Source organism: Lepidochelys olivacea (genome assembly GCF_965140295.1).
Source record: "Lepidochelys olivacea isolate rLepOli2 genome assembly, chromosome: 10".
NCBI classification, from domain to species: domain Eukaryota; kingdom Metazoa; phylum Chordata; order Testudines; family Cheloniidae; genus Lepidochelys; species Lepidochelys olivacea.
In genome coordinates this window covers 47,469,030-47,482,740 of record NC_140420.1, presented here as the reverse complement: position 1 = coordinate 47,482,740, position 13,711 = coordinate 47,469,030, and the positions used below count along the sequence as shown (strand labels likewise).

The window sequence follows — 13,711 nt, the reverse complement described above, 5'->3', positions numbered from 1 at the left end:
CCTCACCGCTAGGTCGGCCTACATTTTAAGTGTGACCGGGCCTCATGCTAGATCGTGGGTTCTTGACTTTGTGACCCGTCGGCCCTTCCCATGTTGCTAAATGGGAGAAGGGGCCCAGCTAAACCCTAGCTAGATGGGAGGATGGTCCCACACCATAAAGAGAACCACTGGCCTTGGTCTGCACTTAAAAATTATATATCAGCACAGCTTTGTTGGGCAGTGGTATGAGAAAAACACACCCCTGACTGACCTACCTCTGCTGACAAAGCCCCCAGTGCAGATGCAACTATGCCAATGGAAGAGCACTTCTGGTGACACAGCGAACGTTTGGGGAGGTGGTATTCCTGCACCGCTTTAGGCAGCGTCTTCCCTCGGGGGGCTATGCCGGCACAGGCTCTGTAGTGTAGACATATCCTAAATGATCATAATGGTCCCAAATGGCCTTAAAATCCAAGAAATAGCCCTGTGCCTCAATTTCCCTATCTGTAAAACAGGGATAATAATACTTCCGCCTCTCCCAGGGGTGCTAAGGCTCACATCTGTAAAGTACTTTGATGGAAGGTGCTCTGGAAGTGAAAAGTATTTCTTACCATCGTCATTATGAGATTTGGCAGAGTTGCCTGGAGATTTAAGCATTACCCACCTGGACAGGTTATCCTTTCCCAGACATTCTTTCACCTGGAGAAGGCACCTTTTAGAAATCTTGGCAAAGGTTGGAAAAAGGCGAAGCACTTCAGACATACACACACCCCACAGTCAGATCTGAGTCCACTGAGTTGAATGAGGCTGGGAATGAGCGGCAGGGAATGGACCACTTGATGCTTACCTGTTCTGTTCATTCCCTCTGGGGCACCTGGCATTGGCCATTGTCAGCAGACAGGATAGTGGGCTGGATGGACCTTTGGTCTGACCCAATATGGCCGTTCTTATGTTCTTAATGCTTTTTAAAAGGGATCACAGTCTATGGTAGTTCGCTGAATCCATCCTTGGCTACTGCACAAAGAACACTGACTGTACAGGGGGGAAAAAATGGCCCATGCTGGACCACCCATCTTTTTAGCATGGCGATACTGGTGAGACAGAAATGCATAGAGATCTCCTGGTATTTATTCCATCAGCTATATCAATACCATAGAATAAGGAGGGTATATAAGGGGTAGAAAGTCAGACAAAAACTTGGCATGGTTACATCACAATGTATAGATAGATTTTCCTCTCATTACACAGAGTAGGCCCCATATTGTAGAAGTGACACGGCATTTGAACGCATTTCCAATAAGTGACATTTCTTACACGGAAGGGCGATTGTGGTCTAAGCTGACTGAGCCCCAACTGGTCTGGGCTCTATTCCTGACCCTGCCACTGACTTGGGCAAATAGCCTAACTGCTCTGTGCCTCAGTTTCCCCTTCTCTCAAATGGCACCGATATAGCTGTCCCCTCCTTTGCCAAGTGCTTTGAGATCAATGCATGAAAGGTGCCATGAAGGCAAAGTAGTTGTATTATTTCTTGGCCTTAGTTACATGGATGTGGGAAATTTCCCTGTCACGGCTTGTCTGGAAAGCAAAGGGAACACTGGGCATCGCCTCCAGGAGGTTTGCTCCAAATCTCCTTCACCAAGATGGGAGTGAATGCAGAGCAGCAATGCCAGTCTGCTCCTCTAAAGAGGTTCTTTGCTCCCATTCACAGGCATGGTTCAGCAACCCGCATCACAACCCTCCTGCCTTTCTGCACTGAAAGATTCAAATGGACAGAGGAATGCGGTCCCCCACATGAGCAGTGGCACAGGCAGGTTTAGATCCGACCTCTGGAGGGGTGCTTGGGGGAGGACAGTGCTGCCTCCCGACTCTGGCCTCACACTGGAAACCACACTTCCAAGAGGAACAGAACACGTAAGTCTGTTTGGGGGAATCTAGGGGGAGCATGGGTTCAGAAAAGGTATCCAACTCACACAGGTAAGGGTGACAAACTCAGTGGGGTTCCCACTGGTTAATTTTCATACACCATCGTTTCCCCCAGACCATCCATTGCTTCCCTCCTCCCCCCAACATTATATGGTTAAGAATGGGGTGTTATGTCGAGGGAACCAGCTGCGTCACATAACAGAACACTTTTCAGCTGAGTGCTTCAGGTCCTCTAGCGTGGCCTGGGCTTTATCCTTCAGGGAATCAAGGTCCAGGTTCTGGATGTTGGTCAGCTGTCCGATAACAGAGTCCTTTTCCTCTTCCTCCTCGTTGTCTTGCTCTATCATCTTGGCCAACTCCTTTGGGAGCTCCACGTCCCCTCCTGCCAGCTGGATCTGACTATCATCTGTTTCATTCTACAGGGTCACATCAATCAAAGAGAAGAACATGAGTGAGTAGTTCAGAATCAGGCTCTGGGACAGAGATAAGGAAGGAGAGAAGAAGTAGGAAGTGGATGAGATTAGAAGCCCCAGTTCAGCACTGAACTTAATCACTTGCTCAGCATTAAGACTAACACGGCTGCTACTCTGCAAACTGAAATCAAAGAGAGTGCCTCAATATGCCTCAATGTTTTGCTGAGTAATGCTGGATTTCAGCATATGCTTAACTTTACTCAGGTGCTTAAGTCACCTGCTGAATCAGGACCAGATTGGGAGCATCAATACACTGACGAACCACAGGATGACTTTGAAAGAGTTGGCACAACAGCTGGAGAGGGTCAGTAGCTACTGCAGAAAAGATTCACGGAAGAAAATAGTTGATGTATTTGAACCAAAATATCAATGCGAATGAGAGCTGGGTGAACGAGGCAGAGAGACTCGTGAATTAATACGTGTTCCTTCACTTTGAACATCTTTCCCCCTCTTGTGTGTTTACAGAAACAAACCCCTGAGCAATCCACTTACCTGTCACTAATGGTGGTAGAAAATGATTTTTCCTCTGTGTATAAGACGTGCATGTCTGTTTATCCACTAGGGACACTGAAACAATATCAAGGGACTGAACTGACCTTTCAAAACTAAATCAACCCGGGGCAATTTAGAATATTCATAATCAAGTCAGAGAATTTTTAAAAAGCACTTTTTTGTTGAATGCACTTAAAGAAACCCTAACCCTAAGCTCTTCAGTTAGTCCATGAACAAAGAAGGAGGCTGAATTTTCGTAGATTAAATTGTTCCCAGTGAATCATTCATACAGCTCTAAGCAGATGTACCAAAATGGGAATTAGCCTAAGAAAGAGCAGGTGAAATGGAGGGGCGAGGCAATGCCGGTTGAAGGAAGATATTGTTACTCTACTGTCAATGAAATCAATGGGAATTAGGTGCCTAAATACCTTTGAGGATCTAGGCTCAAGTGGCTGACTTCAGTGGAGTTCCTCCTGATTTGCTATTTATATTGAGGAAGCAGCCAAATCCCTGGTGAAACAGATCAGTGAGAGTAGCCGCACAATGGGGCTTTGCAGACAGAAAGTGATTTTGAGCAGGAGAAGGTGAGTTGACAGTACAGCAGAATGGCTCACATGACAGATTGCCGGAAAAAAAGATGTACACGTTGGCCTATTACTAATTGCCACTCAAAGGGACTGCTGTCTTCTGGCCAGCCGGACAGGTGGCTGCATAGTGCAGTGGTATTGCTTGCTGCTAGGCATTAGCAGGTGAGCATCAGCACAGGGTTCCCGGTGCAGAGCTGTAGGGAAGGCGTGAGAGTGTTGCACTGTGGTTTTTAAGAGGCTGCAGAGCTGGTATTGTATCTAATCCACCAGCCAGATATAAAAAGGGGTCTGATTAATGAGTTAGAGGAACCCATCAGCTAGAAAAATGTCTCACATTAGGTGCATATCTGGTGGTCATCACCGGGGCAGATGGAGATGCTGGTAGTGTTGCAGTTTTTCTATATCACGTAATGGTTAAATGTCATCAGGGAGCCAATCTGAAGAAAACCATAAAAATCACAAAAAGGGTCATAATTTCAAGATGCAGTGTCTAATTTTGACCAAAACTGGCAGAAACCTTCTAAATACAATTGATAGCACAATTATATACTCAGAACAGTACTGGTTTGGAAAATTTGGGAAATATTTATCCCCAGCTGATATATTTGATGCATTTTCTTGTCCTTTTAGGCCTTTGGGTAAAGCAAAAGTCTGTAGTCACACAACAGTATGAGCTTGTTTCTACCATGTAATACCTCAAAATGTTTGTCATTATTTGTAGCATGGACTGATATTGAGATGTTTTTCAGTCTGCTATTTTATATTTTATGACTATGGGCTAATGTCTGATGATCCACCAAATGAAATTAACGGGCAGCAGGTTTAAAACAAATAAAAGGAAGTTCTTCTTCGCTCAGCGCACAGTCAACCTGTGGAACTCCTTGCCTGAGGAGGTTTTGAAGGCTAGGACTATAATGGGGTTTAAAAGAGAACTGGATAAATTCATGGAGGTTAAGTCCATTAATGGCTATTCACCAGGATGGGTAAGGAATGGTGTCCCTAGCCTCTGTTTGTCAGAGGGTGGAGATGGATGGCAGGAGAAAGATCACTTGATCATTACCTGTTAGGTTCACTCCCTCTTGTGTACCTGACATTGGCCACTGTTGGTAGACAGGATGCTGGGCTGGATGGACCTTTGGTCTGACCCAGTATGGCCATTCTTGTGTTATTCCTGCATTGGCAACTGATGTTAATGCAGCATATACCATGATGATGAAACATTTTGAGGAGATGCTCCATTCTCTGAGCCAAGACTGGGCCTATGTCGTGTATGATGAAGCAATCTACTGCAAAGCACAGATTATTAAATGGAGGAATCAAAAGGAATTTAACCATGACCACATTGATGTGGGAGGTATGAATCGTGCAATGAATTTTGTGGGTGATATAGGCAGTGTGATGCAGAAAAGTGGGTTTGAAGACATCCTTGTGGAAGCCAGCAACTATGGTGGTTTTACCATCAGCCATACTCTAAGAGGGAGAGCATATAACTGTGGTGTTGGAATCCACAAACTTATAAATGAGGCAATGAATTGCTTGAAATGGATGGCCCTTGGCCATTCCATGAACAATGGTGTGAAGATGGGGAGAGATACATCTTGGAGAAAATTCAAACCCTCGTTGAAGCATTTGAAGCTGTGGAGAAGGCACACAGAGAAGACAGAGTGGAAGCACAGAATGCTGTGGCAGACTTCATGAACAGAACCCAATCAGCTCATGGACATTTATGTTACCCAAGGAACAATCTGTTCAGATACATTTCTGTTCTGGGAGAACTATGTAATGGATTTCTCCCAGCTACTGATGGATTACAGAGCAGCAAAGAGAGATGATAACAAGGCTAGGGAACTTGAGACATTTGCAGTGTGATCACGTGAATTATGCTAGGTGGAGATGTGTAACTGTAGCAGAAGCCAGATTTCTGGAGGAGGAGAAGCCAGCTATATATCATGCCCTAGCTGATAGCCAAGGAGCAGTCTACCGGACTGCCAGACCTTTCAGTGGCATATGGCATGACATGGCCGTCGAGCAATCTCTCAGCAAGGACTGTGGGAAGCATCAGCATCTTTGACAAAAGATAAGGCTCTGACCAAGTATTACCTGACTTCACATTTGAGGCAGTTGTAACAGCTATGACAAAACAAATGTGTGGAATGCAGCCTTCAGCAACAGAGCTCCACCAAGAAGCTACCACACAGCGCATGGCGGCAGATGAAACTGCTGTCCCAGATATTAGAAAAGTTGTGACTGAATGACCGTTCCTTTTAGCCCTGAATTTGGAATGAGCCCAGATGACAGACAGCCACATGTGAACATTATAACCTCTCCTGGGGCCCCACCTGAAACTGCAGAAACGTTGTGCATGAGGAGAGAGAATGGCCCACAAGAAAGGAAGCAGTTTGTAACCAGTAGGCTGCAAAGGGGTGAGATAGATCTCTTTGATCCCATAGAAAGGTCTAATCTCAAATCACTGGTAATCTCAACAAGACAATCAAACAAAAGAAGCAGCAGACAGCACAAGGGACCACTACTGATTGTCAGATATCCCGCAAGCTGACAGTTGTTGCCTAGCGCAGAGATGTTGGTAGCCAGTGTATGATGAAGTGTGAGCTGGCACCTGTTCCACTTTCCCTCTTCAACTTGGATAGAACTCTAAAGACCCCAAAGAGCAGCACACCGTCTTGGCTGGAGAAAAATCGATCCATGATTGAGTTACCAGCCACCTGTGAGTCAACATTAGCTATTACTGACATCATGAGGATTCTGCCGATGGTGTGCACCAACCCTGCCAAATCAAAGACTTTTGGGGAGCTGTCTGATGAGCTACTGACTGGGAAGGGAGGTGTCCTAGCTGTGGGTTCAAGAGTGATTCACATGTTTTCTGTGACCCAATACATATTTAATAAAAGGGGGAAGTTGAGGTGGCAGACCCCTGTTTGCACCCTTTCTCCTCAAACACAGAAGAGAATGGAACCAGGGCCCTAACTGCTGGGCTAGAGAGGGCTTCTCATGCCAGGCTCCTCTTTTGATATTTAATTAAAGTGGACCAGCTTCAACAGGAAAGATTGAAGGAGCTCATGACTTGTTTTTCCTCAGGCAGCTGGAGGAGTTGAACGAGGGTCTTCAGCGTCTCACCCGAGTACCCTAACCACTACAGAGGGCTACTCTTGCTTATTTTTGCCCAATTGATATTTAATTAAAGCCCAGGGGAGCTCGCTGTTCAAATTGCTTCTCCTCATCAGGAAGCTGGAGGAATCAAACTAGGGTCTCCAACAGGCTAGGAGAGCACCCTAAGCACAGAGGGCTACTTGTGGCTGCTTTGGCTTACTTAATATTTAATTAAAGTGAAACAGCTGCAACAGGAAAACCTGTGGGAGCCCCACTTCTGAACATGTCATCACCCAGCTGTTAGGACATTCACTTGTGAGGTAGGAGAGCCCCTGTTCAAATCCTGTCTCAGCAAGCAACAGGGCTTGACCCGGAGTCTCCCGAGCCTGGGTGAGTACCCAGACCACTGTCCCACTGCATGATTCTCACACTCTCTCTGGCCCAATAGTTCATTGTGGAATTAAAGTGGAACAGCTTTGACAAGAGATGAGCCCACATCAGAAGATCCCTTAGTTCAGTGATTAGGGCTCTCACTTGAGCAAGGGCAGCTCTCTAGTCAAATCCCTTCTGCACACCAGGCAGAGAATTAAATTGACCCAGGCTCCCTGTATTCAGGGTACATACCCCAACCATTGAGTTACAGTCTAAGGGTGGTTATCTCCTCTCCCCCGACCTTGTATGGCATTAGGTAGCCTATGAGTCTGGCTACCAGAGCAGGCCCCCCAGGGACGCTATGCAGGGCCCTGCTTATTGCCCCTGGTTTGAGAATCGTGCTGGGGCTTAGGCATGAGCAAGGCATCTGGTTCCTAGCAGGAGGTACCAGAGCCTGAAACGGGGACTTAACCTCCTATGTCCCTTTTTGGAGCTGGTTTTGTGTGGTCTGTGTGCCCACGCTTAGCACCCCTGAATTCTGGGCACACACACGCTCAGCTCGCGCCCCAGCGCAGCACTGCATGCCTGCTGCATCAGTGCCGCCTAAAACGCTGCTGGAGTTCTCTCCTTATAAAGCCAGGGCAGGGGAAAGGGCAGCTCTGTTCACCAAATGACCCCCCAAACTCTACCCCAGATGATATTCTGGGTCTTCATCGGCCACACCGGGTCTCAAACCAATCTGGCTCTGCCTTTGTATTTTACAGCATTTTAAAATTAAACACAAGTCATTTGCCAGGAAGGGAGTTGTATCCCAGGCGCCCCTTGACCATGACCTCAAATTTGCACCACATGCATGGTACCCAAAGCCTTCTCCTAGCATAGACATTTCCAAGCCAGTCTTACTCTGCCTGTGACCTGTAGAGTATCCGGCATTCCATGTCTGGCTCACAACAGCACCACTTTGTAGAACCAAAGGGACAGTCGAACGGTGCTCGGATTCTTGGCCGTCGGAGTTGTGTGTTGGTCATCTCAGGGGAAGGCTAGTGAGATACATTCGGTATGAACACTGCTCATTTCCCCCTTAGCTTTGTGCAAAAGAAACATGATTCTTCCCATCCCAAGAACAAGTGGGAAATACCAGCTGTGGGGTGTCAGTAACCTAACTGCAGGCTGTCATTTATAAGCCTGCTCCCATCACCCACAGGATGAGCAGTTTTGAGGGCAAAGAGCAGAAGCACTCAGCCATGGTCACACATCAAAGATGATCTGACAGTCCAGGAGGTAGCTCCGTCTCTGCCTGTCGATGGCTTATTGAATTAGGCCCATTACTTTGAATTCATGGCGTGGACAGAGCTGACCTCACCAGAGAGGTAACGGGGACCCAAGCAGTAGCTGAATGAAGTAGCCCTTGCTCAGGATATTATGAAGATTTGAAGGTAGCTAACTGCAGTCCAGCTCATTGCTGCTTTTTCAGAGGCAGCAGCCTCTGTCTTACAGGTATCTTTGTTACAGTGTGATAAGAAGGAAGCATCTCTGCATAATGGGCACTATCCGTTGTTTGCTCAGGACAAAACAAATGAGAAACTGCCACCAACAATGGCCTCCTTCAGGCAGCACCTAACACATGCTAATGATCAGTCACACATATGGAATCATGCACCAGCTCAGTATCTTTGTGTCCCCTGTCAATAACGGATGGGTGATGGATAGCAGGGGACAGCTTGTTCCTAAAATGACGGTGTTGACACCTGCTCCAGAAGCCACCCTCACCTTTGTGCAGTGTGGCTGTGAGAGGACCTGTGCAACAGGGAGATGCAAGTACAACAGGGAAGCTTTGGTGCGCTCTGGTGCATGCAGCCGTGGCAGGGCCGAGTGCAGCAACAAACAGCGTATTGAACGCATCAGACACAGATTCTAAGGGGGAGTAGAAACGCTTCAACTATCTGCAAATCATGGGGACTATTTTAGTGAGTAAATATTGCTTGAAGGGGTGCTGCATTAGCCAGTTAGTGGCTCATAGTTATATGGCAGGGTTATGTAAGCATACATGGTTATACTTTGTTATGCACACGATATATCAGACAAGACTTTCTAAGCCCTTCTTCTAAGAGTCATTACTGTTATATAAGCGATTTACAGATATTGTCATTGTAGTCAGTGATAGTAAGACGATAATAATTACTTGAATATTGCGTGTAGTTCTGGTCACCCCATCTTAAAAAAGATATATTGGCATTGGAAAAGGTACAGAAAAGGGCAACAAAAATGATTAGGGGTGTGGAACAGCTTCCATATGAGGAGAGGTTGATAAGACTGGGACTTTTCAGCTTAGAAAAGAGACAACTAAAAGGGGATATGATTGATATAAAATCATGACTGGTGTGGAGAAAGTAAATAAGGAAGTGTTATTTACTCCTTCTCATAACACAAGAGAGAGGGATCACCCAATGAAATTAATAGTCAGCAGGTTTAAAATGAACAAAAGGACGTATTTCTTCACACAACGCACAGTCAACCTAAGGAACTTTTTGCCAGAGGATGTTGTGAAGGCCAAGATTATAACAGGGTTCAAAAAAGAATTAGACAAATTCATGGCGGATAGGTCCATCAATGGCTATTAGCCAGGATTGGCAGGAATGGTGTCCCTAGCCTCTGTTTGCCAGAAACTGGAAATGGGTGACGGGATGGATCACTTGATAATTGCCCTGTTCTATTCATTCCTTCTGAAGCACCTGGCATTGGCCACTGTCCGAAGACAGGATACAGGGCTAGATAGATCTTTAGTCTGACCCAATATGGCCATTCTTATGTTCTTACAGTTGTACCATGAGTGCTTTAGACTGACATCTCCAGCTGAGCAGATAACCATGTTTTATAATTAAGGGGTAGGGGCCTTATTATCTGCATAGCTTCAGAAAAATAACAGACAGAAAAACATTTCTCAAATTAGTCCATTCTACAAATAATGACAATGTATTACATGGTACAAACAAGCTCATATTGTCGTGCAACTACAGATTTTTGTTTTAACCAGAGGGGTGGGGGAAGATGGGAAAATGATAAAATATACCACCTGTACTATTTTGAGTATGTGGTTGCATATCAATTGTATTTCAAAACTTTCTGCCAATTTTGGTTAAAATTAGACAATGTTTCTCTGAGTTGTGGCCCTTTTTGTGAGTTTCTGTTTTTTTCCCCCAGTTGGATGCCTGATAACGTTTAAATATAAAGTGATATAGAAAGAACTGCACCAGTTCCAGCATCTCCATCCATCCTGGTGATGAGCACCGGACATGTGTCAAGCCTGCGATAGCAAAGACATTTTTCTAGCTGATGGGTTACCCCTTAGTGCCCCAAATGAGTCTGGGCTGGTAGACAGGTAGGTAGACAAGGGAAGCAGCAGGACAATCAATTGCAGTAGAAAGGCTTGTGGATAGAGGAAGGCTGAGTGAGAGAGGATGTTACTAGAAGCACAGACTCTTGCCTTAGTGGAAGTATTACCCTCCTGGGAAACTGACTGGAGTAGAGTGGTTCCTAGGAATGCAAACACTTACTCAGCTGTAAATAGGACACAATCAGCCAGGCCCAGGGCTGATCCCTTCTCTGAGCTCATGCTTCCCCAAGAGCGTGGGGGTGGTGTGGGGCAGGAATCCTACCTCCTGTACCCCCATCCTGGTGCCTAGCTGGTAGCCAGCCCAGAGACAAGCAGTTTGAAAGAATGCTCTTGAGGAGCCATGGGCTGGAATCCAGAGTGTTCCCCCTGAATTCAGGGCTGCTGATAAGGCCACAGAGCTGGTGCGCGCGCCTCAATCTTTACCTTGGGGAGACGGTACTTGTCTCTAAAGTGGGTCCGGAGCGTGGCTCTCTCTGCTTTGCGCTGAGTGAACTGGGCATCCCTTTCCATCCTGGAAACAACATTAGAAAACAAAGACTGTCAGCCTGCTCCCGTTCTGCTCGCTAGGCCGGGCTGGGTGAGGAGGTGTCCAATGCAGGTCACTAATGCCCATTCCCTGAGCTCCTGCATGCACTGAATGGAAGCCCTGATCTGACGTGAACAGGTCTTAATTCGCCAGATGGGGCTTGAAGGCTGCTTTCCAACTGGCATCCAGAAGAGGCTTCCCCCACCTGAGCCTCTGTCTCCTACAGCCACACACAGGGGAATACAGCAGCAGCAGGGGAAGGAGTTTACTGCCAGTTTCTATTGCAAACGCCTGCCTGGGCACTGTACACAATCTAATCAGCACATAACACTTGAGGAAAAAAACCGGCCAGTGTTTACCGTCAAGAACAAATACATCGATGAATCTCCCAGAGTTTGCAGCTATTTTGGGCCATCTCTCAGGATCCTCCTAACTTTAGTTTATTTAATGGTCAGCCAACTGGAGGCTAGAAAGCTGGAAATGGACACAACCCTCTCTTCAGCTTGCTTATTTCTTTCTTCACGTCAATTATCTTTTCACCTGAATTTCATTGCCACAGAAATCAATCACTGCATGAGTCCAGTTTGAGCAGTGCAGCAAGCGGGCCTGGACAAATTCAGTGACCAGACTGAAGCCCTTTTGGGCAGGTGGGGGGTAAGGGAGGCGCTTTCTCCAGGCTTGTTTCTGTCAGGTTTGAAGGCTCTGCGTGTGCGGAGGAAGCCTGACTACAATCTGGCCCAGATTGCGGTGACGCCCTTGGGCATGCGATTTCACGCCCAATGCCTTCAGCACCTACAGACATCCGCCAGCCTCCACCCAAAAAGCAGGAACCAGAGACACCAAAACCAACTCCGGGGGAGCGCCATAAAAAATAACGGTAGCGGAAGGTGGCCCGGGAGGAGAAGACAAACCCATCCCGCCGGTGCGAAAGCAGATTAAAAGATAACGGGTGCCATTAAAACTAAAATTCCCCGCCTTCTACAGCCATTTGAACCTATTTATGGCGATGTCCTCTGCCGCTTGGCGTTTCCTTTGAAAAGGCAAAGGCAAGGCGGCCATCTGCGAGCCCTGGGTGTAAACCACTCACCCAACCAAAGACCCCCCCGCCCGGGCCCCGCTTCCCAAACTGCAGGTCTACGCTGGCTCCACCGCGAGTTTCGACCCACGGACCCTCGGGGGGTTGTGGGCGCGCTGAAGTTAGCTACAGCCCCGGCCACGGGGGGAGCTGGGCGTTTAGCCTAATTAGCTCGGGCCAATGAGCCTAATTCAGCGGCAGCCCGCCGGTTTGCTGGGTCACAGGAGTCGCGGAGTTAGCTGAATGCCTGGTCGGGCTCGGCGCTGCTGTAGAGGCGGAGACGCTGGGGAATTTCCCGTACTTCCCCTCTCCCCCACACCCCGCGTTTTCCATGCTCCCTTGCCACTTGGAGGGGATTCCTGCCCGGCATCTCCCCTGTGGGGCAGTCCCGCTTTGCCGGCCAGGAGCCCCTTGATGCATTGAGCGAGAAGCACGGACGCCGCTGACATTTTTGGGAGGGGGCGGGGGGCATGAATCTGGTGGACAAGTTTACCAGGCTTTCTTTAACCTGCTCCCGAAGGGAAAGCCCCTTAGGGGGGCAGAGAAGGTGGGTGAAGGGCTCCCACGGTCCGAGGGCACCTGTCCCACGCGGGAGATGAGATGGCCAGAAGGGTCACGCACCGCCAGCCCCCCAGGCGCGCTCCGCACTTACTTTTCCTCCACTAGCTGCTTCTGGTATTCTTCATACTCCTCCCGCGTCATCCCCTGGGCTTCGGCCGGGGACTTCTCGCCATCCCCCTTCTCCTCGCCGCCCAGCCCCCCGGCCAGGCTCTTCAGCTGGCCGCCCACCATGGACTTCACCATGAACGCCATGGCGGGGCGGGCGCTGGGGCTCGGCTGAGCGAGAAGCCGCGGCGCGGCTGGAGCGCTCGGCGTCCGCTCGGCTCTCGGCGCCCGGGCTCAGGCCAGCCGCGCTCCGCCTGCCATGGACGAGCGGCCCCGGGTCAGCACCGCAGCCGATGGACAGCTCCGAGCGCCTCCGCCTCGCGCGGCCAGCGCCTCTGCGGGGTGCGCTGGACGGGCTCAGGGGCAAGGTTCAGCACCGCAACGCGTGGACAGCTCCAGCCGCGCGGGGTCGCTTGTGGGCCGGAGCGGGGAGAGGGCTCCCCCCGTTCTGTAGGGGAACGTGACTCCAGCGGTGCTGAGCCAGTCTGAGCTCAACTCGCAGCCTCCCGGAGCTTTACTCTGCCCCCCCCGCCCCGCCCACCACGCCCCTTTGGAAAGGAGGATTAACTTGTTTACTGGTGTGACGCCAGCAGACCACATGGCTCCAGCTCCGGGCTCCTGCTTACAACCCTCGCCCTCGCCCCGTGCAGCTAAAACCTGGGGCGGAGGCGAGCGAGTGAACATCGGGGAGGCTTTTTTCACACCCTGGCGGCAGCGTGTGTGTGGCTGGGAAGGAGAGCGACTGGATGGAGATGTCTGACGGTTCGGCAGCGCATCGCTATGGGCGACCAGCGGGCGAAAGGAATCGTCAACCAAAAGTCAAATCCAGCCTCATCACTGTGAGAGCGATAAAATCGCCCCCTCCCCGCCTTTAAAGGGTGAGTGTTGGCGCTGAGGGCAGTAGCTTGCCTCACCAGAATAGTGCTAACAATGGCAGTCATGAAAGTTCCCAGTGTTTTAATGGAGGGGTTCTCAAACTTCATTGCACCGTGACCCCCTTCTGACAGCAAAAATTACTACATGAGGGCAGGGGGTGACCGAAGCCTGAGCCCACCTGAGCGCCACCACCCCAGGCAGGGGACGGCTGGACAGTGGGGCTTCGGCTTTGGCCCCAGG

The 13,711-nt window shown here is 49.0% G+C and overlaps 1 protein-coding gene across 1 annotated transcript; it reads right to left on the bottom strand.

Annotated features, from left to right (window-relative positions):
• Positions 1–1,886: 1,886 nt before the first annotated feature.
• On the bottom strand, positions 1,887–13,093 carry CPLX3 (complexin 3). Its single transcript, XM_084642150.1, has 3 exons — positions 12,582–13,093; positions 10,752–10,839; positions 1,887–2,318 (listed from the first exon to the last, which is right to left on the bottom strand). Exons 1-3 carry the CDS (start codon positions 12,740–12,742, stop codon positions 2,094–2,096), a joined length of 474 nt encoding a protein of 157 aa, XP_084498276.1. The 5' UTR covers positions 12,743–13,093; the 3' UTR covers positions 1,887–2,093.
• Between the last annotated feature and the right edge of the window lie 618 nt (positions 13,094–13,711).